Here is a 25,269-nt window from a genome sequence, read left to right as displayed (position 1 = left end):
GAAATTTATGCATGGAATCGTTCCGCATATCCTTTCTTGGTCATTCTCAAATCATCATAAAATTACTTCTCACTTTCCTGTCATAAACTCATTTTTCCACTATCTTATCTGGTGACAGAGAGCGTCCCTGAGCCCAGTCGGCATGTAAATGCTGTGTGTACTTTGTATACAAATATTTGTAAATGAGTTAATATGATATGAGAGAATCATTGCCCTAGAATGGAATACATCATGTCCTGTTGGGGATGATGAGTATCATGGTGTCAAGTCTCCTAAACTTTTAGACATCTTGTTCTTTTTTTCTTTAGTGTGAGCCCCTGCTTAATCAAGATACAAGGATTATTCCTTGGCTTCTTAAGTTAGTGTATCATTACCGTGGTGTGATAAACTGAGCCTTGAGCTCTGTGCTTCTCAAACCCCCACCACGGGAGTCTTCACCAATTTTCTCCTCCTAGATCCATGCCGAAGAGGTATGGGTGCAGAGTGCACTGACCCCGGGCCTGCTTCATCTATCTCAGGACATGGTAAAGGGCAGTGCTGTGAGGACAGGTGCTGGTCACGTGAGTACTTTATCCGTCCACCTTTCTATATCTTACATTCAAACATTGTGACCAGGATGAGATTACAGTTCCTCATTGACGTCCGGCATGTGTCATGTCATAAAAAAAACTGTAAAGGCTGTAAGGTTCCCCCAACCAAACGATAACGTATCATCTAGACCTCTGCCGTTTTCTGTGTTTCCTTTAAGCATTGACGGTGACGTATATTCATTTAAGATTTCAGTTTTTATTTGACTGCCTCTTTTTGGGTTTTGATAACCTGGGGTTGAACAGAGCAAACGTCTTCCCAACACAGAGTCTCAAAGCTTTAGTCTGCACGGCACCTCACATGACTGCTGAAAATACAGCTTGATATATTGCAAACCAAACTTTTTGCTGTTGTTTAAAATAAATAGCGATCTTGTCGAGAGTACTTGAAATTCAGGAGCGTCTATTGCATCATTTTGTACAAAAGTGAAAATTAGTCTTGCTTTTTATTGTTTTGTTTCAAGTTGAGCATATCCTACATTTCTATGCTCCCTTTTGGTGTAATAAAATATACGTATCTTTCTGTTGCTGGGTACATAATTGCAATTGCAGTCAAATGTTGCATTTATTTTTGGTGTGTACCCCAGCCTGGCTAAAAAAAAGTCAGTTTTACCTTGTTACTTTATCAGAGTTTAGAGTTGCTCTGTTTCTGTGTGATACCAGTTGAACGCATTGTTTTAGGATACATCTATTTTAGTGGCTCACTTGAGGTTTGGCAAAAATACTTAAAATGCTCTTTTATTCATTCATTCAGGTTGGTAAGGCCATCACCACTCCAGCCCCAACATCTCTGGCTCCCAGTCCCGGCATCACTAAACGCATCAAAAAAAGTAAACAACCCATGCAGGTGACAAAGGATCTCGGCAGATGGAAACCCACTGATGACCTTCTCCTTATCAACACAGTTCTGCAGGTCTGTTTTCAGCAATTTGTACTCTTTGTTTCTCCTGTTGTTGTGTTTTTTCACCTGCTGCCAAAACACTTAATGTAGATCCGATGTTATATATTGATCACCCTGTTGGTGTAGATATACTCATGCCTGGTATTAACATCACATGAACATCTGCTGCACCAACTAATTGCCTGAGTTTGACATGGTTTACTCATAACTGTATTTTCAGACAAATGACCTGCAGGCTGTGCATCTTGGAGCCAAGTTTAGTTGTCGCTTCACTCTAAGTGAAATCCAAGAACGCTGGTATGCTTTGCTGTATGATCCTGTCATCTCAAAGTAAGTATGGCATTCGTTATCTTTCCTCTGTAGGTGAAACGGCAAAGTATAGGCTCTATTTTATTGTAATTTTTTTTTTTTTAAGGTTGGCGTGCCAAGCAATCCGACAGCTGCACCCAGAAGCCATTGCGGCCATCCAGAGCAAAGTGTTGTTTAGTAAAGCTGAGGAGCACTTATTAAGCACAGTTGGTTCGGTATGTATAACCTGAGATAACCACGTCGGTGTTTTCCATTGTGCCGTGTTACTATTTTCCTTTTGCTTTCGCAGAACTCTCAGCCAACACTGGAGACGTTTCAGGATTTGCTGAGCAAACATCCAGACGTGTTCTATGTGTCGCGCACAGCCAAATATCTTCAGGTCCACTGGCAGCTAATGAAACAGTACTATCTACTGGAGGACCAGACAGGTTGGACTGACTTCTTAAACTCGGTTTGACAAGTGATTGTAAAAACCCCACAGGATTGTTCATTTGTTTTCTTTTGTATTCCAGTTCAGCCGCTGCCCAAAGGGGATCAGGTTCTAAATTTCTCTGATGCAGAAGACATGCTCGATGATAGCAAGCTAAGGTATGTATCTGTATTACTCGACTTATGAATTGGTTCTGGCACTTTCTTTTGAGAAATCATTTAGCAGCAGATGAGGGCAAATAAGTCTGTCATGCCTTAGCTGCTTTAAATCCTCAAACCTTGTCTCGCGTTCAGGATGGTCTTATGCTTTTGCTTACATTCTGGTTCACTGCCATTCACTTTTTATTTAAAGGACTTCTCTGCTTATATAAGTAAAATGGATATTGGAGTCAGATTTGCATGAACTCCAGTGCATTTTATGGTATGCTTATTGCGTGTTTTGCTATTAAGGTTAGAAACTGAGAAACCAGTATGCGTATTTCAAAGCTATTTTAACTACTTGTAATAAATGAGCATTTTGCATGATTAACCCCCCCCCCCATTACACTGGTTCATTACTGTCCAGAAAGCTGGATGTTTGTGGCAAGGGACTAGAAATCAAGTCAAGGAATTTTTGTCCATCATGAGTTTAAACTTAGCCCAGAAAAAAAGGAGAAAATTAGTTTTGTAAATTAAGCATTTAAGCTTCAAAGAGAACATGTTGGTGAAGTAAACATTAAAACAAATATGTTCCTTGCATGTTCTAATATGTTCACTCTTGCAGAGATACTAAAGATGAAGTTCTCGAACATGGTGAGTTCTGTTTCCCAAGTCCTTTATTTTTACGACATCCAGTGCTCCGTAGTGTCTAAAGCCTAATTGTCCATGTTCATCTTAGAAATGACAGTCGCTGATCGCCGCCAGAAACGTGAAATCCGTCAGCTGGAACAGGAGCTGCACCGGTGGCAGGTGTTAGTGGACAGTATCACAGGTGAACTCCTTTCACAGATCAGGCCACAGACAAGCTTTTAGGACAGCTTCTGGATTTTCTAACCTCTGTCCCTTGCCACATTGATGCAAATTAAATAGTTTTTACTTGTATGACTGCACTGTGATGCCATGCAACTAAAGAGTTGTCATTTTCCATCATGTAGTATGGTATTCTCTTAAAACAAGCATAAGCACACGGCTATTCTGTGAAAACAATGATAGCGTATTTTTTTGTTCACACAGTGGGTTTTACCTTTGCTTTCTTAGAGTTGGATGCCATTTTCAATTCCGATCTCCCAGCATGTATGTGCTCACTTCTGTAGAAGCAGCCAGGGGTAGGAGTAAAATGAATCAGAAGTCTCTTTAAAATGAACTTTGTTGTGGGGCTGGAGTGCAGCTGTAATAAAGGAAACAAACTCTGGGGAAAGGATTTCCAATCTTTTTTTGGTCACAGTTGTCTAACTATTGATATTGTTTATTTTATAGGGATGAGCTCCCCTGACTTTGACACGCAAACATTAGCCGTGTTGAGAGGACGCATGGTGCGATATTTGATGAGGTCTCGAGAGGTAAGAAGCCCCCCCATTTGTAGCCGCAGGTCCTGGTTTTGTATGAAAATGGCCTTATGTTTGAATATCGGCAAATTGCCAAAAACTGGGTGGAGGTTATTGATTAGCCTACAATTAAAGAGCAACCTCAGGCTCCTGGGCCAAGTTCTGGTGAAAGGATACTTGATGTGATATGATGGATACTGTCCATGCTTCTCTGTAGCTGGAAATTACTGTCCAAAACCGTTGGCACTGTGACTATATTTCTACAGTAAACACATAAGCAGTATTTTGTGTTGTAAACTCTGATACATTTCCTTAACCCTTTTACTACCTGAAATGCTCACATAAACCTGCTATGAAGCCTCAGGGTTGCATTGTTGATAGTTATTCAACTTTCATACAAATTACAATTTTCTGGACAGATAACTCTTGGCAGAGCAACTAAGGACAACCAGATTGACGTGGATCTTTCCCTGGAGGGCCCAGCATGGAAGATATCACGCAAACAAGGTAATAAGGGTTTTGGATTGGAAGTTGCATATTATTCAGGGCACTGGCTCTACCACAGGTTTCCGGGATATCTTCATATTGGTACAGATCAGTCAAAATGGGACTCTTTAATTTTTTGTCACTATTGTATGGGTCTTAAAAATGTCTACCTGTTATTTATGTAGCTAGTTAGCTATTGTTAGTGTAAAAGTGGAGGTTCCACTGTTTTTCCCCTCTACTGTAGGTGTTATATTGTCAATCGGGTACATAGCCATGTGTTCTAAGGTTATTTATTAAAAGGGGCGCTTGTAGCCTGAGCTTACCCCAGAAGTGCAGTACATGAAGCTTAGAGCATCATTAGATGTTATTTGAGTCATCAATAGTTATGTGATTACACTTCATGCCCCTTCACGTGTGACGCAATCAGTTTTCCGATCTCCAAGGGGCTTCGGGTCTTGGGTCCTACATGGCAGAGCATCATGAGTTTAGCGTGAAACATAGAAATGTTTATTTGAGACTTTTTGTGAAGAATATTCCATACATATTCCTTAAAACCTCAACTAAAGGATGTGAAAGTATGGTGGGAGTTTATTTAGTTTAGTTTTTATAACATCTCTCATTCTATATATTGCAGTGATTATATTTAGTCACTTCCTCTTTAGCAGTTCTGTACCCCAAAATAAACTTGACATAAGTCAACAGAGCATAAAACATTGTTTCTTTGACATATTTAACACCATATGGCAGTATTAAAAATAGGATATGTTGTTGTTCATCTGTTGGAAAGATGATTTATCCCAGCACGCAGTCGACCTATCCCTGATTAACTGTTCATATAAAGGTTTTCAACCCTACATGTTTTATAACCTGCATTATAGGTAAATGTTGGTTTTGATAAAAGCTGCAGCCTCCTTTCCTAATTACTTTTGTAGGAGTCATCAAACTAAAGAACAATGGAGACTTTTTCATAGCCAATGAGGGCCGACGAGCTATTTATATTGATGGCCGCCCGGTCCTGCCGGGGAGCAAGTGGAAGCTTAGTCATAACTCTGTCGTGGAGGTAAGTAGGATTGAAGAAAGAGGTCTATGCATCTTAAATAAATTTACTAAATTGAGTCTTGGCATGAAATTCCCCGGATTATCGGTTTATCCGTTGATGGCTGTAATCTGCCACATCAGTATTTTTAAGAGATAATTTTCCACGATACTAAAGTAGTAAATTGATCTGTAAACATTGTTTTCTAGTAAAGTGCCACTATTGGGGATTTATGGTTTGAGTATTCTTCAAAAACTTTTATATGGTATAAGCCACTGCAAATATTGTTATGGATTTGATATAGATTTTCTGTGATTCTTTTGGGTTGGAAACAATCATGTAGGGGGAGGAAGGAGTTTTATTGTGAATATAAGTGAGCTGAAGAAATGTTTGCTACATTATACCTTCTGGAGATTGCTTTTGTAGGTTTAGCAGAGCACACTTAATATACTATTACACCTTTTAGAAAGCACATTTTTTTCCCTTTCAAGGGACAGTCTAATCCCCCAAAATGTTAGTATTGTGCTTGGATTCCATTGCATTTTACTTGGTGCGAGTTGGTGCAGGCATTTTTTTGTAGTTACAGGGGGTTAGAAAACGTAACACATCTGTTTGGCTGCCTCTACAAAAACCAGGAGGTGTTAGCAGGAATCATACTTCATATATAAGCTCAGTAGGGCTCTTATTGAAACCAATGGGAGTAGCAGCTGCCAATCACATATATGTAAGTATTGGATTTCATGTATCAGATGTTCTATGTTCCTGCTACTCCAGTTGAGTAGAATGGGAGCCCTAGTGAGCATGTGCAAGAAGTATTCATGCTACCTGGTTTCATTAGGACACTGTGGAGAAGTTAAATGAGGAGTCTTATTTTCTTAACTTGCCTGTGCTAATTTGCATGCAATGTAATATCCATGCAAAATAGAATTCAGTATGAAAATACTTAAAAAAACAAAACAAGTTATTCTGCTTACAAGTGGAATCAATCATCATCATTAATGTTCCTAGTTTATTTTTCAGAGGAAGGCTAGGAATTTAGGGAATTCTATAACTTAAGTAATTTTGTGTACTTGTGAGTGCATGATTAGGTCATTCTTAAATGAAAATCACACTGGTGTTGGGCTTTCATCCCAAGTCAGTGAATACATCCTATAGTGACTTGTATCATGTAAATTTGTATGTTTTGTTCCCCAGATATCTGGCCTCCGATTTGTGTTTCTTATCAATCAGGATCTTATTGCACTGATCAAAGCAGAAGCTGCCAAAATGATCCAGCAATGACCATTGTAAGAAGGTTGAAACGGATGACAACAGACTGAACAATTTACGTTTCCTGTCTGAAATGCTCACAAGATAGAGGATGACTGCACGTGGGCGACAATGACGTGACCCCTTGTTAGCAATCCTTTCTGGAGAATGTTGTGTATGAAGAAGTGCTCCTGTAATATCTGCCAGCCTTTTGTTATGTCTAAAATTCATTTAAGAGATCTTAGTAATATTAAATTAATTGTGCTTTGTAAACACCTTCTCTTGTGTTTTATCTGCTGGATCGCCATAACAAAACATACATTTTCAGTGTAGTCTGTATCAGTGGTCCTTTCCTGTGGACATTAATGCTCTAACACCCATGCTCTGGTCATACCTTCACACACCTTCCAAAGTACGCACGCTACCCCGAACACATAAATTTACCCACACGCTGACTACAGCTTTCCTATTAGTACAAGAACTTCTGTTCTCTTTTATTACTGCCACTAGGAAGGGCTCCCTTGGCTCTACGGTTGCACATATATTTCACACAGGTTGCGTGGTGTGATTTGTAATGGGACGCTCACAATTTGGGTTGGTCTAGGGGAAAATCCCTTTTCCCCTAATTACAACTATCAAATCATTTAAAGAGAAATGTTTATAGAAAACAGTAAAAAAGTAGTTATATTAAGACTTTCTTGGCCATAAAGCAAGCGTTAACAGACATCTGTGTCAGTAATAAGAAATGTGTTTCAATACAAAGCATTTAGAACTAATACAAACGTATATATATATATATATATATATATATATATATAATGTATGTATGTGCATATATATTTGTTGTTGTTTGTTTTGTTTCATGTTTGTTTATTATTCTGTACTCAATGCTTATGTTTGAATCTTCCGGATTCTTGATTACATAGTGTGAAAAATCCTAGCCTGCAATTACTAAATATTTTATCATCTCATATTTGTTCAGTGGATATATATATCTAACATTTCTTACAAGAATAAGATATAAAAATGCAACCATGCATGCGGTAATAGTATCCAAGGTAAAAGAGGAAGAGGACAAAAAAATCTGATGCAATGACCCAGTTGCTTAAAATGAGAGATGTGGAATTTATTTACAGATGTTGCGATCTTATGTACAGAAGTGAAATTGTCAACATGTGACCAAGAAATTTGTAACTGTAGGTAAAATATGAAGGCCCTTACTAAGTATTATATCAGATCAAAACCACATTAGTGGGGGTTCATTAAGTATACTTGATAATGTTGAGCAAAAGAACAACCAATTCTATGAAATTTCAGTCTGTGTTAGTCTGAGCGTTGTTGCTTGTAATTGGTTGCGAGCAGTTATTTTGTTCTGCATGGATTAAAAGAAAACATTTATTTCTTTTATTTAGTATTGTATCCCACTCTCCCCTTAGCTTTCCTGTTGTACTTTTTATAAGGACTTTTTCATCTTCGGGGAAGTCATTAAAAGATGGTGGTCTTTTCAAATGGAAAATGGCAAGACCTGCGTGCTGCAAGAGTGGCTTCGCTTATCATACCCAACAGAACTGCACACAATACCTTCCTTGTTACTGAAGATGTCACCTTTCCATGGTCTCAGGTTACTGTAACATTCTTATTGTCCTTTTCCATGGAACCCAGCTGCATAGTAATTACTGCGGAACAATGCAGTTGCTGGAGTTTACATGTTTTTTGTATTTGAAGGCAGTTAACACAACCTTGGCAACAAAAAAACTTACTTGACATATTTCTGAAAACATTAGGTCTTAATCCAAATCAGGTGATAATTCAGAAGTTTCTTACATTCAGACTGTAAGGGTTTTGTTGGGTTTTGTGCTGACACTCAACAATGCTGTCTTAGGGGGACTATTGAACTCAAGGCAAGAAAAAGCCTCGAGTTCGACCAAGAAAAAGCTCTCTTAGAAATGCTTGTAGACTGATCAAGGATCTAAAGAATAACCTCTTTATCACTGCAAAGGACCTGTATGAAACTTCAGCTGGTACTCGGCCACTGGCAGCCAATGTTCCACAGTCACTGAAGCTAAAAAAAAGAGGTTGAATGTTACATTATACATAAAAAACAAAAAAGTAAACCATGATGTACCTCAAGAAATGGAAGTATAAGGTTTTCAAATGACCCTAGAATCCTAGATAAATACTATTGAAAATGTGAGTGGATCAGAAACATACAGTATGTTCAAGATCACCTAATTACCTTCCAAACTCCAAGCATTCTAAAAGAAATAATGCAAAGAAATACTTATTGTTGGCTACAATAAATGTTTGATGTCTGTGATTTCTGCCAATGGGGCTGTTACTAATAGGGCTCCTAAACTTTTACACATGGCATTGTCTAACATTTTTGTTTAATTTAGTAACAAAAAAATATAGTAACTGCGCTAATATGTCACGTTGGTTGTTTTTAAGTTCACTTACAAAATCAAGTGGTAACATCCAATAAAGGTATGCACAAGGCGAGTAATTCATGGCGGAGGGCTTAGGGTGGGTCCTCTAGATAGCTTAATCAATTTATATCCTGTCCTACTGGGTGAGAAGGAGGCACTAACGCGTGAGCCTGATTTGCATGGAAAAAGTCCTTGAAGTCTCAATAAAGACCCTTCCTGTAATACAAAGGTGATTGCAATATATAGAATGGGTGCTACAGTGTTTTGGGAAAACAGGATGGTTTAATAAGTTTTAATGAATCTATGGCCAAGTAGGTGTGCAAAAAATGTGCTCATTATCACAAACCTGAGTTTTAGTTTTTTTTTTTCTTTTACAGCAAGGAAATTCTAAAAAGAAAATCTACCTCGATTAAACCCTGATAATGTTCTACCCCTTTTAAGAACATTTTGTTAAAGTGCTATTTTTAGCAGCTGTTGATTACCTGGCTTCATTATAAACATTTTGATTGTCATTGTGAAAATCGCATTGCTCTTGTCACTGTGGTGATGTTTTAAATACTGTTCTGCTACATCTTCATCATTACAGCCCCGTGCCTTCCTCTCTGGCCCACCCGGCTGGATCAGTATCTCCGTTCCCTCTGTGAGAAGGACGTATCAAGTGCATTTCCAGGGAATGCGGGTCAGAGGTGGCAAAGTCTCTCTTGACAGGTACATCTTGTGTCTCTTCATTGCCAAGTGATGCTGGACCTGACTGACTTTTGTCTCTCTTTTCATATCCTGTGCAATGCAACCACAAAGGTGTAGGGGGAGCCCAAAGCCAAGATAAATGGCCCTCTGAGCAGGGAGAAGAAGAACTCTGTATGTAACAGATCTGGGAAGCCTTTTCTACCCTTGGAGGATGGTAAAGTGAGGAGTAGGTATTACTGGTTCTGTCCCCAGGGGAGTGTATGCCGCTACTGCAGTGTGTATGCAAGTCTCCTCCGTAGTAGCATGGCGAGGCACCGCAAGGCAGGAGAGACAAGTGAACTGCTTGACGGAGGGAATGCAACCCTTCCCTCAGCTCCTGCACCTGGCACGACAAATCCGACACCTGTGGGGAAAAAGAAAAACAACTAGTTTGAGGCAAAGGTAGTTCATGCCTAAATGTGGATGCTTTCAGGAATCATCTCCAGGGAATGATGACATTTTCACAAGTTTCCTATTCCACAGCATTGTCAAATCCACAGCATTGTCAAATCCACTTGCAATGCTGGATATTATGTACCGGTATTCTATAAAAGTAAAGGGAATATCTTCTAACTTGTGATTAAGATAACTTCAGTGAAACATTATGTCAAACTTCTCTACCCAATGAAGACTTCAGAGTAGCTGTTCGAGTGCTATGAAGAATATCCCACATATCAAAGGCACCGTTTTAAGGCTCCTCTTTGAGCATCATGAGAGTTGTAGTCCTCATTCAAGCTGTAACAATTTGCTTGGGATGGGTTTACAGCAGAACTTCACACTGGCAGGTGGTCATGACTAGTATGCCAAGAGGCCATTGTTCAGCAAGGCCCAGATGCAATTTGGGTGGATAGATTGTTGCACAGATCCAGAATGTCCAGGATCTACACCAAAAAACATCTGTTTCATTTGCCTATTTTCCATTTGCCTATTAGGGTCTTGTGCACTGCCCAAGACTACTGAATGTTTATTGTGTTTCAGACTTATAATTCTTCAGTAAATAAAGCACTAACTTGTCCATCAAACTCTGCTTCATTATTAACTTTTAATAATTCTGCTGGAGTTAATTGTAAATGATTTTACTCTGCTGTGTATACACACTCACCGCTTGGCTTAGTCGATCCATACTTTCAGAAGCTCTAAGCTCTGTGTTCAGGAACAAATGATCTATGAAGTACATAAAAAAAAGTGTTTATCTTTCTTTTTAGCTTTTTTATTTATTTATAAGAAATTGAATATTTTGTAGTCTAATATCTCTTTGTCAGCTTCAGTCTGCCAATAATATTCTGGCCAAATGAAAGTTTCATAAAGATGAAAACAAATATATACAACACAACTTAGAACTTTAGATTGGTAAATGACCCATGTGGTGATTATATCAGCTTTATATTGTACGGAATGGCCAAGGGCGGGGTTTTTGAAATCTGAATTCATTATAAAATACTACAATAAAAAAATACATAAGCAAAACTTGCACTGCAGCAATGTCTGTATGATGGTGGGCTTCTTGCAGATGGCCATATTGTCTTTGGACAACAGAGCAGGGTGTTTAAGGAACATCTGATTTAATTTGAAAAGAGAATTATTAATTTCACTCATTTGAAAGATGAGGTTATCATTATGGGGGGACTTTAATCTGATGTAGAATGGAAAAAAACAAACAGCTGGGTCAGTTAGGAGTCAAGACATTCTAAATTCTTTACAGGGACTGTGTTTTAGGCAATTGATAAAGGAGCCAACAAGGAAGGAGGCTGTGCTGGTTTTAGTATTTACAAATGGAGACTTGACTTTGGATGCCACTGTCACTGTCAGGGTTTCGGCTCCAGTGATAATTAATCAGTGTGGTTTAATATAAGGAGAGAGGTCGTATTGAACCACACCAGAACTAAGGTTTTTAATTTGTAGTACCACTTTACAAAAAAAGGTAGTAGGGAATACCTGGCGGTAAATGATTTACATGATCAGACACAGCACAAGCTATTTATGTTGACTGGGTAACTGAAATAATAGACCAGAGAGGAGCAGTTGATATAACCTAATCTAGAATTCAGTAAGGTTAAAGCAGTTGGGCAATCTAACATCTTCCATAAAGAAGCTCATATGGATTTTTAATGCAAAGCTATAGATCGCTGAATTCAATACAGTTTAAGCGTTAGGTAATTTATTTTAAAGTTGGGATGAGCGTAGCATTCAGGACGCAGATGTCAAGATGGACTATTGAGTCATGCTACAAACTATGGTCATAGGCTTTGAGTTAAAATAGGAAATCAAATCAGCATTTTCTTACCTGGGGAAGATGGAAGAGCATTGTAGTTTGAAAAGGTAAACTGTTGTTGAACAGAACCAGAATTTTCTTCTATCCCATCTACCACCCTGCAGAGAGCATGCAATATTTTATCAGTGACCAGAAAAACAGTTTTCAAAAGAAGAGCATCCATGATACTTCTTGGTCATCATACCTGGGGCTCAGATCCGGTTGTTTGGAGCAGGGACCAGATGGTATCTGTAGTTTAGTGGCATTCATGTGGCGAGGACTATTTCTAGGTGTTACTTCCTCTGATCTGTGTTGGGGGCTGCTGCTAGAAAACCGCGACCGAGAGAGGCGCAGATGTGGAGATCTCTTTGGAGTGAGTACAGACATGTTGAAACCTGACACTACATTTGACCCTTTATCCTGGGTACCCATATTCCTTGGTGACTGCTGGGTATAGGTATCAGTCTAAATAAAAGAAACACTGTTATTAATAATACATAATGGATCTCATACAATAGGTATAAATCACAAAAAGTTTTGGTACATGGTTGCCCGAGCCACACATTCAGCCACATCCAATAAGACAGGCTCTATATAAGAACAGATGAGTTAGATAATTATCAGTCTCAAACGCCTTTGTGCCCAGGGGTGCCTGGAGTGTTAATATGGTCCTTGAGACATAAAGTTGTAACTAGACTTCCAATCCCTGGGCACAGATTATTCTCTGTACACATGACCTACAATGGTAGACCTCATTTTTCTGACTCTGAAGACTACAAACATTATTGGGTTTCAGCAACAGAGTGGCCAAGTACTTCATATTACTTAAGAAAGTACCTTGGTAGAGAAGAAGGCAGCTACATTTGCTTTATACTTTTTATGGTACAAGGTCTTTATCTTTGATAAATGAACACATCTTCTATCTCGCTGCTTCTATTCTTAGTGATCACTCACCTCCATCTCACATCTGCTTCCCCCCAGGTTGTAGCTGAGTTGGTTCGTGATCTGGCATGAGAATTTCTGAGCATATTCTGGATAAAGTGACAGTGTATCACGAAGTCCCCTTAAATTAATGCCCTGAAGGTCACAGTATGTCAATGCTTTGACATCTGCATTTGCTTTAATCACTGTATCCTCCGAAAAGACCTCACAGCCAATCAAGTCGCCTTTCCCTAAGGAAATAAGAAAACTGAATGCCTTAAATGTATTACATAAGACGTTAATATTAACGCAAAACTACATTACAACATTATCATAAACACCTTCTTCAAGCAGTAATGCAAATGTAAGTAACAATCAGTTATAGAATATGGATCTTTAATTCCCACATATAAAAGGCCAAAACGTTGTCAAGCCGGCATGCACTCAGGTTTAGTATAAAAATGTGGACAGAGACATGACTTTAATAATAATGCCTAAAAGAGTATATTTTCAGAAAACAATAGTATCACAGAGACAGATGCACCCAAACCCAGTGCTCTCCAAATGTATTCACAGGCATATCTGGGAACTATATAGCATTTTCGCTGTCTGGTTATGGCAGCTGATGGTTGGGGCAGTCATTTCATCTCAGATTGCTGGGAGTAGTTTTGGCTGTACCAGTTCTACTTGCTATGCCCCTTTCCTACCCTACCTGGTATTCAACTTTTCCAGGCCTAGCTCTCTCTTTCTTAAAAAGTCTGAAAAAGAGAACTAAAGGATATGTGGTTTTATTATTATTATATATGTATTATATATGTGTTTTTGTGTCAAATCAACTTATGAGAGCAATATCCTGCATTCATACAGGTCTTACAGGGGTTAATTCACACAAATCTTCTGGCTGAGCAGCACACATATTTAGCAAAGTGTTGAACATACTACCTGACACCCATTCCTTAATAGTAATGGTAATAAAATAACAATGATGGAATCATAAACCTAAGGATTTCAGATGTTTCAGATCACAGCAAAATTATTTTACACAAACTTTACTCTGCTTCGCAGATGCTGACTGCATTTAATTTTTTTTTATGGCCAAATGTAATTGGTGGTCTGAAAGGGAAAGCCCCCAGGTTTAATTACAGATGTTGTATAGTGATAAAACACAGAAGGACTAGGATATTGCAATATTTTGATAAGACGGAGAATGAAGAAAGAGCTTTATAAAAATGCCCGTGTAGTCCCCATCTAGGCCTCATTTAGCTATACTTCTTTCCTGGAGAGAGCTGGCACCTAACATTTGCACTGGAACACATTTTTACACGCGCACACGCACACACACACACACACACACACACACGTGCACACTAACACACTCATGCTAACACACAGTTACACATACACAGTCATGTTAACACATACACTTGCATGCCAACACACTCTCTCTAACACACACATACACATTCAACCAAACACATACACCCTTAGCCCCTCACCTTGCCCAGAGCCATGCTTCTACCTCAGGATCACATAACATTGTGTTCCGTGACCCTGTTGTGTTCCCACTTCTGAGTGTGGGCCCCGTCCAAATCGCAGCGGCCCTTTTGAAATAACTTTTGACTGGCTTGAAGTTCAGTAACCCCCCACCCTTCTGCCCCCCTCCCACCCGTTTGTGAATATTTCATCATGCAGACTTATTTCTTATGGATTCCTCCTCCTATTGTGGGTTTCCTAAAAAGAAAATCTACATTGTAAGCTTGCTTGAGCATGGCCCTTCTTGCTTTTAATTTCTTTAAATCCCAATTGTTATGTGATACACTACTTTTTATTTCCTGTTTACCTATTGTACAGCACTGTGATGCCATACAAATCAATTAATAATAATAATTATTATAATACCTAATATAGCCAACACCACACCATCCTTAAGGACTTCCATGGATCCCGAGCACACACAATATAAGGCTTCCAAGGCATCACCCTGTCGGATTAGGTACTCCCCAGGTGTGCAGAACGAAGGTCTGATGTTCAGTGAGAGCGAGCGCAGGCAGCCCCGACTTGCCACGGCAAACAGTGGCATTTGCAGGAGTTCCTTATTGAGGTGCATGGCAATGTCCGCACGCAGCTCATCTGGAAGGCTATGCAAAAGCTGCAGGATGTAAAAAAGACAACGGGCAAGGTCAAGGACCATTAAACATCATTCATTTAGCAATAAGAAGCGGTTTGGGTCCAAGCTGTTCTGTGTATTTTATGTTACATAGTTTTATTTTTACAATACTTATTTCCATAATATACAGGACAAGAGGTCAGAATGAAAGAAACTCCAATGGGCTTTCCTTCTCGTGTAAAATATTTTTATATTTGTTGTATAATCTTCTTAGATGTAGCCATTTAACATTAGCTAAACTACATTAGTGAGCAGGGTAAGCCTAATGGTTTATTTACTGGTTAATATTAGTACAGGCACTAATTCTTAGCAGCAAAGAAGAGTAAGGTTGATATGATTTGTTTAACCATAAGATAAGAAAAATTGCATTTACTTGATTATAAGGACCTAATTTCTAGATATTTCTAACCTTCAGAAAATACAGTTTAAATATAGTAAAATGATAAAAAAAAAAACTCTAGGGCGCAGACGGTACTTACCGCATTAGTATCAATGCCATTGTTAACTGCCCATGTGGTCTGCACATACTCTAACATGCGCTGCTTGAGGGGTTTGGGAATGCCATGGATCCGGATGTAATCTCTTAGGTCTCGAGTGCGGCTGTGGTATAGAAAGCGTCTCGCATATAGGCGTTGGATAATGGCCGTCACATTTCCAAACACCAAAGCGTGCATCAAAGCTGTAATCGAAGGTGGAGACAATGTTAGGGAGTGTATGGGGTTTGAGAGACTTGTCTTATGGAGTCATAGATCGGTCACATTTTGGAAAAGAACAATGTTATTAGACACCATCACTGTCCCCTCCACCTGGAGCTCATATATAAAATAGGAAAGTGTTGTTCTTGATCAAGAGCCCAGCGCACGTTTATACTAATGCTGGACAGAGATAACAGTAATGAGAAACATTATTTTTTAAGGAACTGTGCAACATTACTTCTCTTTCTGCTGGTAATGTTGCCATTAAAATATTATCCCATAATGCATTTCTGGAAACAAGTAACTTAAACCAGAGATGTTGTTAAGAAGCTCATGATTATGTGTATAGATAAGGATGACTTTTCTCAGAACCTTCCAGATTCAGAGATAGCTATAAATACACAGATTGCAAAGCCCTCCGCCAGCCACCACATGCACATACTCCCACACGCATGTATGCACATAACGTCTCCATGGAAATGTCCCACGCTTGTCCCACATATGCAATGATGCTGAATTCTTTACCAGCGAAGACGTGAAAGCCACTAATTAATAAAAAGATAGTGAAAATGGGAAAGTAAAATAATAAGTTTGATTAAACAAACAAAAAAGGGGAGATAGTAAAAAAAAAAAAAATAGGGCTTTGAGATATTACCTATTAAACAAAAGAAAAATAATAATAATTATAATAAAAAAAGTTAACTACAAGCATGGTTTTATCACAGCTTGGGTCTTAAAGTACTGATTGGGAATAATATTACTGCAGCTGACTCAAACTTTCTTTATTGTTCTTCAATTTTAATAAACTTTTTAAAATAATTCTACTGTTTTCCAGTTTTAAAAAACCCCACAACAAATGGGAAAACAGCAGCAATAATGTGATAACAAAGTTAACTAGTTTATAAGTTTATAAGTAGCACGATATTTTTACTGGGTTTAAAATGAATGTAATTCAATTGACCCCCATCCTGGTGTACAGACAAAACAACCATCCTAAGATTAGGTACGACTCACTGAGGTTGGGGTACCATCATCACCGTTGAGCGCTCGCCTCTTAAGGTTGCATGGCGCCAGGTACAGCCCTTCATGGAGTAAGTGGGGCTAAATTAGAGAGCTGTGACTGATTTTAGCTCATGCTAGATAGATCCCACCGACAGCAGCAGCACATGAATTGACTCTCTGACTGCTGTTTGGGCTCATGTAAGATTACACGTTTTTGCTGTCAGGGTACATTATGAAGGGTCCAATTACAAGGAGTTGTTGCTGCAGGGAGAGTTTAGTTGTCCCTGTATACTTATAAATCAGTTAACTCCAGTTCTCCAAAGTCTCCTCACCCATTTAATTATGCATTCATGGGGCCAACTCAGTCCTTCTTGCTGAAATATGCCAGTGTTGGCCTTGCATCATGAATAGTCATGCGAGCGAGCGTAAACCACAACTCTTTTTTTCAAACTCTCTTGGCAACTAACTTTTTAGTGAATAGATTCCACTGACTCTTTACATAGTACAAGCACCCAAAATATACAAGTTTTTTTCCCAAAACCTGATTTGCTCTCCCATATTCCTGATCTCTGGCATATAAGGCTATCCAAAACAGATTCACCCACATTATCCACCCCCTTTATTGTTATAATATATTGTTTTATACAGCGCTGATACATTCCGTAGCGCTGTACAATGGGTAGACAGGACATAAGTAGTATATAACATACAAATTTGACTTTGACAGAAACAAGAGGTGAGGAAGGCCCTGCTCAAACGAGGTTAAACTTAAAACCCTTCCAATGCCCATGCTGTCAATGCATTATATATGGCTTATTAGTTTCATTTAAAGCATTTGTTGTTTTCATCTCAGATGTTAGAGTAATGGGGCATCATTAATTTAGATCTTTGCTCATGACTGTACATGTAACAAAACAAATAGAGATGGTTTCCAAAATTGTCTGATTTCGTCTCAGTGTTGGGTTCTTTCTACTCAGAAGAAGGCTCTAGAGCTTTATATCTTGCCATATATGATGTCATGACATGAACGTTGATTCCCAAGATGGCCCGTCTTGCTCAGTGTTTGGACCAGAGATGACTATGTGCATATTTATCAGAATAAAGTTATCACAAGGTGACAGCCCTCAATGTTAATATTCACGTGGCTCTAAGTCGGTCAGCTATGGTTTGCAATCACAGAAACACTTGTAGCCACACATGAAAGGCTATCTCCTCCACCTTCTGAAACTGCTTCACAAATAGTTTTTTTCTGAACAAGACCTGTCTGTGTTATGTGAACATAATCAGTGGTAATTAAATGATTATCTCATCTATGTGGGAATGTAATATCTGTAATATTTTATACATGCTTAGTATATCATTACTGCTCCATTTGAAGGTTGGTCTTACATATAAGAACCTCTGATATAATACCCCTATGTGTCAATAGAAAAAATGACCAAGCTAAATGTGGGCCTTTTCAATTACATAGTCTCCAGCAAAATCTGTGAAGTTTTAATGGCTCAGACTGACTGAATTGTAACAGATGTTTGCTTTCAAAGTTGGACACTTCGAGAACCGTGTTTAATTCATGAGACTGAATCTCCAGAAGGACATTAATAAATTAGAGAAACGCCAATCTACAACAATGCAAGGCCTGAATTACAAATTACTATAGCACAAGCCTTAATAATCTGTATTTAAAATATGAACATTTTAAATACAAAAATAGACTTCCTGAAGCAGAAAGCTTAATTCCGCCTAAATGTTTGACAGGGGATAAGTAAAATAGATGAACCTAAAGGCCTCTGCTGCTTGCCAGTTCTATATTTCTATAGAACATACCCTTCACAAAATGATTATAGACAAAACTCTACAAAACTCTATATTTGAATTGTTAAAATGTTTATTCTTTAACAATGGATTAACATTTACTTCATTTACCTTTATTTATAATATGTCTCATTTTAACCAACCACTTTAGGTCATTTAACCACAGAACCAAATATATGTAAATTATCTGTTTTGCTAGTTATTTAAATACACAACCAGTATTTTTTTAGTAAATCAGAATTATACTATAGAAAGATACGCCTTAAATTCTATAATCTTAGACCACAATCTTTAAAAACCTGAATATGCTGTTCCTTAAGAAAGAATATGCTGCTCCTTATAAACAGAGTATTACAGGGTAATTGCTAGGCACACACTATACAAACGTCCCGAGAACTATGTGCCCTTGCACATCAGAGCATAATTAGGACCCCCAGCGCTGACATCACATCTGCTTGTGCAAAAGGCAAGGTGAGCAGAGGCATTGTCATTGGGAAGCTAAAACATGTCCTTACCCTGTGGCACGTGGGGCAGCTGCCCATGCATTCTACAAGGGGGTTGATGCACTGGACAGAGGGAGTGTTGAGAGAAGAAATATTATGCTGTGATGAAGAAAGGGGGCTAACAGAGAAAGGATGAGGTGTGAAGAGAACACGTTGGGTCCCAAAAAACATTACTGTTAACAACTAATCTCAATTTATGACATAAATAATATATAAATATATGTATGGACCCTTAGATTCTGACCCTTAGTACCCTTAGACAGACACATGCTCAACAACACATCTGATGTAAAAGTTAGTTTAGCTGCAATGAAGAATAGTTTGTTCAATGTACGGGTATATTTGTGGAACATTGAGGTATTTTGTAGACAAAGGCGGTCTAATACACGCACATTAATATCATTTCACTTAAATGAAACACATTTAATACAGCCATCATACATTATTCCAACTTCACTTTATTTGGCACCTCAATTGTGAGGTCATAAAACGGTGGGGTCATGACCAACTGCTCTACCAATCTGAAGAGGTCAAATCTCTATATAAATTAACAATCGTTATAGTTAACCCTTGTAAATCAACAGCATGTGCTATAATACAGTTTAACAATGGAAAAGCATCAATAATTTACTAGAAAAAAATTCTAGATGAAAAAGCAATTAATAGTTTATGAGCTAAAATAAATTACCAAACTGATACTTATAAGAAAGAATTTAAAATGATGTAGAGAATAACCAATTTTAATCATCAGCTATTACAGAGAAATAAAAGGTTAGGAGTCCACTTAGAATCTATTATTTAGTAAGTGGCTGCAGTTAACCAAATGAATAAATGTATTTAATGGCAAAAAAACCTTTCATTAATGCCAAACTTAATTTTTAGCTTTGTTCCCTTTGTGCTTCTGCATCAGACATGACATCACAAATGACATATTGATTACATCACAAATCACAGCATCAATGCCTTTATAATTACCTGCGATGCCGTCACTAATAGCGACATAAATAACACATAGATGACATCACAAACCATCTTATCAGTGGCATCACTGGAAATATGAAGAATCCAGCAACAGCACACTTACCAGAACCACTACGCATCCGGCAATACTAACTTTACACTTATTTAAAGCTCTATCTACAGGATTTGGCTGTAGGTCTGATGAAATATGCAGAAATTGTGTTTTCTTCTGCAGTTTGGTTCACAGAAATTACCCAATGGATTTGCAGAGTTTGTATTCCGACCAGACAATTTGACGACTGCAGTCAAAAGTTGTGGGCAAAGCAAAAATCAAGAAATCAATAGAGCTTTAGTTGAAAATTAAGTATTAGGTACTACCGTGCTTTCAATGATAATAGAAGCACGACTATGTGAGCTGATATACCGACAGAATGACTAGCGCAAAGAGCTAGGGGACCTTATCACCCGAGATAAATGGAACTTTTATTGATTATAGTAAAGCTTAATTGATAATAATGCCCACTGTAAAGACTCAAACCTTAATTAGTCTTTGGTCTCAGATATTGGGCTATTAGGATACCCATATACCTATTACATACATTTCCTCAATTAGTCTCTACTATTTCTGCTGGGAGGCTGTTCTATCCTATCACCCAGACTACTCACATCATAAGATTCCACAGTCTGTTAAGGTCTTCATCAAATGAAGGCGCTGTATAAGTACTACAAGGGCTATGCCCAATACTGATATTGTATTTGGCTCCATATCTAATCACCTCTCAGTATTACATCAAGGATGAAATGTTACAGCCATAGGACAACCAGGGAAATATACTTAATAAGCATCCAAAACCACAGGGATACAATTTGGCATTACATCTGTACAAGATATTATTTGCCTTGTCAAAATCTTGGGAAAATAATGATTTAAATGAGACAAAACAAAGCTCCTATGCTTTTGCTGTATTTGCCATTGTGCAGTTCGGAGATTGCTGAGATACTGTAACATGCATTGTAAAATGGATATGGTGTTATAATTAACGCCATTGTGCTAGTGTGTTGTACCAGAGGAGAGAGTGAGTTTTATTAAAGCATTAGAAGCTCACTTTCACAGAGAAACCTGCTTTAGAAGAGCATCAGAAATATAATATGTAGAAGACAAAATGATTTACATAAGAGGAAAAAAAAGAACCTGTTTATTAGATAAATGCTGTACACATACAAAGATCAATAAACTATCTAGAACTGACATAAGTGGTATGTATTGAACAAGAAATGTGAAAGTCATAAATAAGTAGGACTTTTCATTTTAAGCCTTAGTGTTTCTTTAACCTGGGCCTGAAATGAGCCTTATGTGTATGATTCATGTGCCTCACCTCTGTTCATTTATCTCAGTAAAAGATGTCTGACATTTTGGGAATGTCACAAGTGCCAGCTTTATGATGTATGCCATAAGATAGTTGAAGGTTAAAGTAATGTCCAACAATCTCACTAAAAGTTAATAATGACTTTCAGATGGTTTCCAGCTCCGAAACTGGTGATTAAGGAAATGAGTCCAAGACTTTGGCCTTAAGGCTTTGTACCCTATAGTCTAATTTGAAGAGTTTAACGCTAAAGCTAAATGTAGCGGCAAAGTGGTCTGCAAGAAAATAATCTTTAGATCTGGATATATCCACACCAAAGCCCAGATCCTGGAAGCTCTCAAAAGGAGATAAGTTGGTCCTATATACCTTCCTGCACATTTATCCAAATCTCTACCATCCAAAGAAGACCAGCTCTGGAGTTTATTCAGTAAACTCGGAGTTTGGTTGTGGTAACATTTCAGCTCAATGTATTAACTATGCATTATGCAGGGCCTACTCAGCAGACGAAGAAGAACACAGACGAATGTTGAATTTTCATATTCCATAGTCAACAACAGGGGTGTAACTAGAAGCCACGGGGCAGTGGTACCAAACAACCTCACCAAGCAACATGTGCCACAGTGCCACCTTTGCCCTGAAACAGCTTGTGACAGCCACCTTTGCTACAAACAGCTTGAGTGTCTTTGCCCCCAAGCAGCGCAATCCTAAACCCCCAAAAAGCCTGTCTGTGCCACCTTTTCCCCCAAGCTGTCAATGCCCCCAAACAGGTTGTATGTGCCTTCTTTGTCCCCTGTCTCCTTTTCAACATACAGTCTGACACACATGTAAACACAATTACACAAATTACACACACTTACTCAAACCTGCTTACACACATATACACATTCATTCTAACACATACCAAACCCACTTACACGTATATGCTCACACACAACCACTGACACATACATGTACACACACTGACACATCCATGCTCACATACACACACAATTACACATTCATGCTCACATACAATTACGCATCCACGCACATACAATTACATAGACATCCATACATACATACACCTGTCCACCACTCCCCTCTCCAGCAGCTTCCGTCAGCGCAGAGTTACGTGATGTAACTTGACCCCGATACATTCCTAGCTCCATGTGCTGGTTCAAAATATTTTAAAAAGGGCCATTCTGACCTGGACCACTCTTGTTGTTTCTAAGCGATTTTGAACTGGTACGAGGAAACAGGAACAAGGGGCTCAGAGGAGTCGCCCGGGCCCCCTAGAGGAATGGTCCCTGATGCAGTTGCGACCTCTGCGACCCCGGTAGTTACCCCACTGGTCAACAAGAATGGCTGAGTTTTGTTTTAAATGTTCTGCTTACCTCCAATCAGCATAATACAAATGGAGAAAATTTTCTCCGTGTCTGTGTTAGCCGAGACGTTTCCAAAACCAACGCTTGTCAAGCTGCTGAGTGCAAAGTACAGGGAGGTGATGTATGAGCTTCGAGAAGAGGGTCCACCCATTAGAACCATACCCGTTGCATTGGAAGCCCCATCACTGTAATTGTCCTGAGAATGTAACTCCTGGCTGTTGTTTCTTTTCCCCATGTAGTATGGCGTTTCCAAACGTCGGGCCAGCTCCTGCAGCCAACCTGCCCAGACCAGAAAAAGTGGTATAATGTGACAGTATAGACTTTGAAGACAAATTATTAAACTTGTGCACATGGACCAAAATCGAGTCAGACCAATTTTTTTTTTTGTTTTTGGTCCATTCGTTTTCGGACAGCTAACCTAGTTTCCTACCCTTTTGGTTTAGACAAAATTTAGAGGGCTTTTTCCATTCAGAAACAAACCCCTCACTCATGCTATCTCATACTCTCTCATACCCTCTCACACTCTCGTTCACTCTCTCTCAATGTCTCCCTTCATTATCTGCCGACTGCTTCCATGTCCCTGTCTTCATTTCCTCAGAAGTTCAATGGAGTCAGGGCTTCCTTCACTGGAACTGACAAAAGTTTGGAGAAGGTCCTTTCCTGTTCCAGCATGACTGAGCCCCTGTGCACCAAACAAGGTCTATAAAGACATGGTTTGACGAGTTAAGTGTCGAGGAATATGAGTGGCCTGTACAGGGCCCTGACCTTAACTTCATTGAACCCCTTTGGGATAAATTGGAACTCTGATGGTGAGCCAGAACACAACATCAGTGTCTGACCTCACAAATGCTCTTTTGGCTGAATATAGGTGTGATGGTCAGGCGTCCACATACTTTTGGTCATATAGTGTACGTCACGTATTAAGAATTGGTTAATTACAAAGGTGAAGTTTGTCTCACACTTCTTGCTATATTACAATATGTTTAAGCACTTAAGAGTAAAGTAACATTATTATTATTTATTGTTTTATAAAGCACCATCATATTCTGCAGCACTGCACAATGGTTATATAGGACATGACAAGTAGTACGGTATATAACATAACAATTAGGCTTACAGAAACAACAAGTGAGGGGGGCCCTGCTCAAACGAGTGATATGCCAGCAAATAAAGGTTGGCACCTTAAAAAAAAATAACATGATTATGGGGAATGCTAAGTTATACATATACACTGTATATTATGAGGCCAATACCTGACAAGCCGAATACCTGTTGATTAATGTACAATTGCAGGCTTAACACTGTACAAATATATGGTAAATGTAATATGAACGAAAAAAAACGGTAATTTTCTGGGTAAATTGTTGGGAGTAGTACCAGACCCTATACGCAGAGCTTCCTTTGCAAAATCATTGTTCCAGGGAAAGCATTTAGGATGTGTTTATGAAAAATTTCTTTTTCAACATAAATGCACAGATTATTACTTAGAGATATACTGGAACTCAGGTTAGAGAGCCGTGAACTGTAAGGCTAATGACATCATAAAAAATGTGGCATTACCAATTTCTGGAACTTCTGACTGACTGTTCTCAATCTCTTGCTGACCAATGAAATACCAGATGCAAGCAACCCAGTGTGCCAGGAGAGCGAAGACAACCATGAGTAGACTGAGAACTACAGCACTGTATTGAGAATAACGATCAAGCCGTGGCAAGAGGCGAAGCAGACGCAACAAGCGCACCGTCTTCAAGAGATGAGCCCCAAAATACTAAAAAGGAAAGGACAATGGATTGTGAAGAGTGGAGAACATCATAGTGAAATTATGCAAACAGGGACATTAGCACAGTATGTTGGAGAGTCATTAACCAAACACAAATGTTAAGTGCTATTTATTGTATAGAAGAAATTTGTTCATTGAGAAGGGGAGCCCCTCAGCAGTCTGTGTTATGCCACTGAACTGAATAAACATACAAAGTTAGACAATGAGAAGGTTGTGACTTGCAAATGATACAGGTATGGTCTCTGCACAGGTGGTATTCCCTGTTGATCTCATTATAAATTTCATAATATTGTGAGTGCATGTCCTATATCAGATGCCACACAAACTGAAATGGCAAGTTATCTCTCCTCTTAAAAGAGGTTGTGGCACCAGTAGATGTTTTTTTCTGATGTACTACTTGGTTTTTGGCCAGCCAGGGTATAAGCTAAGTTAAATGTGTACAATATAACTTCAATAACAAAATACAATTGCATGCAACAACCCAACAAGCATTACAAGTATTCACTAAAAGTTAAGTTGCTGCTGGGGTGATGTAAATGCTTGTAAATAGCAAATGGAGTTACAATGAACTCTGCTGCAAATTGCATAGGCTTCAACTTACCATTTAAACAGTTAAAACAATGTTCCTACACGGTAAAATACTAAAAGAGTATTGCAGAATTAACACATGAGTATATCATACACGGAAATATAGGCAATATAGCAAGTGTAAGGTAATCTTATCATGACTGATCATGTAGACAAAGGAATAGGAAGGAGTGCCAAGTTATGGAGAGATA

The 25,269-nt window shown here is 38.6% G+C and overlaps 2 protein-coding genes across 3 annotated transcripts in view; one reads left to right on the top strand and one right to left on the bottom strand.

The window, feature by feature from the left end:
* MCRS1 (microspherule protein 1) overlaps positions 1-25,269 on the top strand; it is a 224,560-nt gene that overhangs the window by 3,460 nt on the left and 195,831 nt on the right. The window contains exons 3-14 of one of the 2 annotated variants that reach the window (XR_008346277.1): positions 456-560; positions 1,342-1,500; positions 1,709-1,818; positions 1,904-2,012; positions 2,087-2,225; positions 2,310-2,385; positions 2,990-3,018; positions 3,104-3,196; positions 3,682-3,764; positions 4,169-4,256; positions 5,168-5,295; positions 6,466-6,780. Coding sequence is in view for 1 of the 2 variants with exons in the window: in XM_053455594.1 (XP_053311569.1) it covers positions 456-560; positions 1,342-1,500; positions 1,709-1,818; positions 1,904-2,012; positions 2,087-2,225; positions 2,310-2,385; positions 2,990-3,018; positions 3,104-3,196; positions 3,682-3,764; positions 4,169-4,256; positions 5,168-5,295; positions 6,466-6,552 (1,206 nt within the window). In the remaining variant the exon portion in view is untranslated. Of the gene's footprint in view, positions 1-455; positions 561-1,341; positions 1,501-1,708; positions 1,819-1,903; positions 2,013-2,086; positions 2,226-2,309; positions 2,386-2,989; positions 3,019-3,103; positions 3,197-3,681; positions 3,765-4,168; positions 4,257-5,167; positions 5,296-6,465; positions 6,795-25,269 lie in introns of those variants that run through there. The other variant, XM_053455594.1, reaches the window with a different exon arrangement.
* Positions 9,304-25,269, bottom strand: part of KCNH3 (potassium voltage-gated channel subfamily H member 3) — a 32,273-nt gene continuing 16,307 nt past the window's right edge. Inside the window, exons 8-16 of the mRNA XM_053455599.1 lie at positions 24,271-24,478; positions 22,720-22,989; positions 15,490-15,689; positions 14,743-14,992; positions 12,877-13,094; positions 12,128-12,387; positions 11,956-12,041; positions 10,774-10,835; positions 9,304-10,035 (exon numbers count right to left, since the gene is read on the bottom strand). Coding sequence (XP_053311574.1) covers positions 9,526-10,035; positions 10,774-10,835; positions 11,956-12,041; positions 12,128-12,387; positions 12,877-13,094; positions 14,743-14,992; positions 15,490-15,689; positions 22,720-22,989; positions 24,271-24,478 — 2,064 coding nt within the window. The 3' untranslated portion in view covers positions 9,304-9,525. The remainder of the gene's footprint in view (positions 10,036-10,773; positions 10,836-11,955; positions 12,042-12,127; positions 12,388-12,876; positions 13,095-14,742; positions 14,993-15,489; positions 15,690-22,719; positions 22,990-24,270; positions 24,479-25,269) is intronic.

The sequence above is a fragment of the Spea bombifrons genome, chromosome 2, assembly GCF_027358695.1.
Source record: "Spea bombifrons isolate aSpeBom1 chromosome 2, aSpeBom1.2.pri, whole genome shotgun sequence".
NCBI lineage: Eukaryota > Metazoa > Chordata > Amphibia > Anura > Pelobatidae > Spea > Spea bombifrons.
This window is presented reverse-complemented; position numbering and strand designations above follow the sequence as displayed.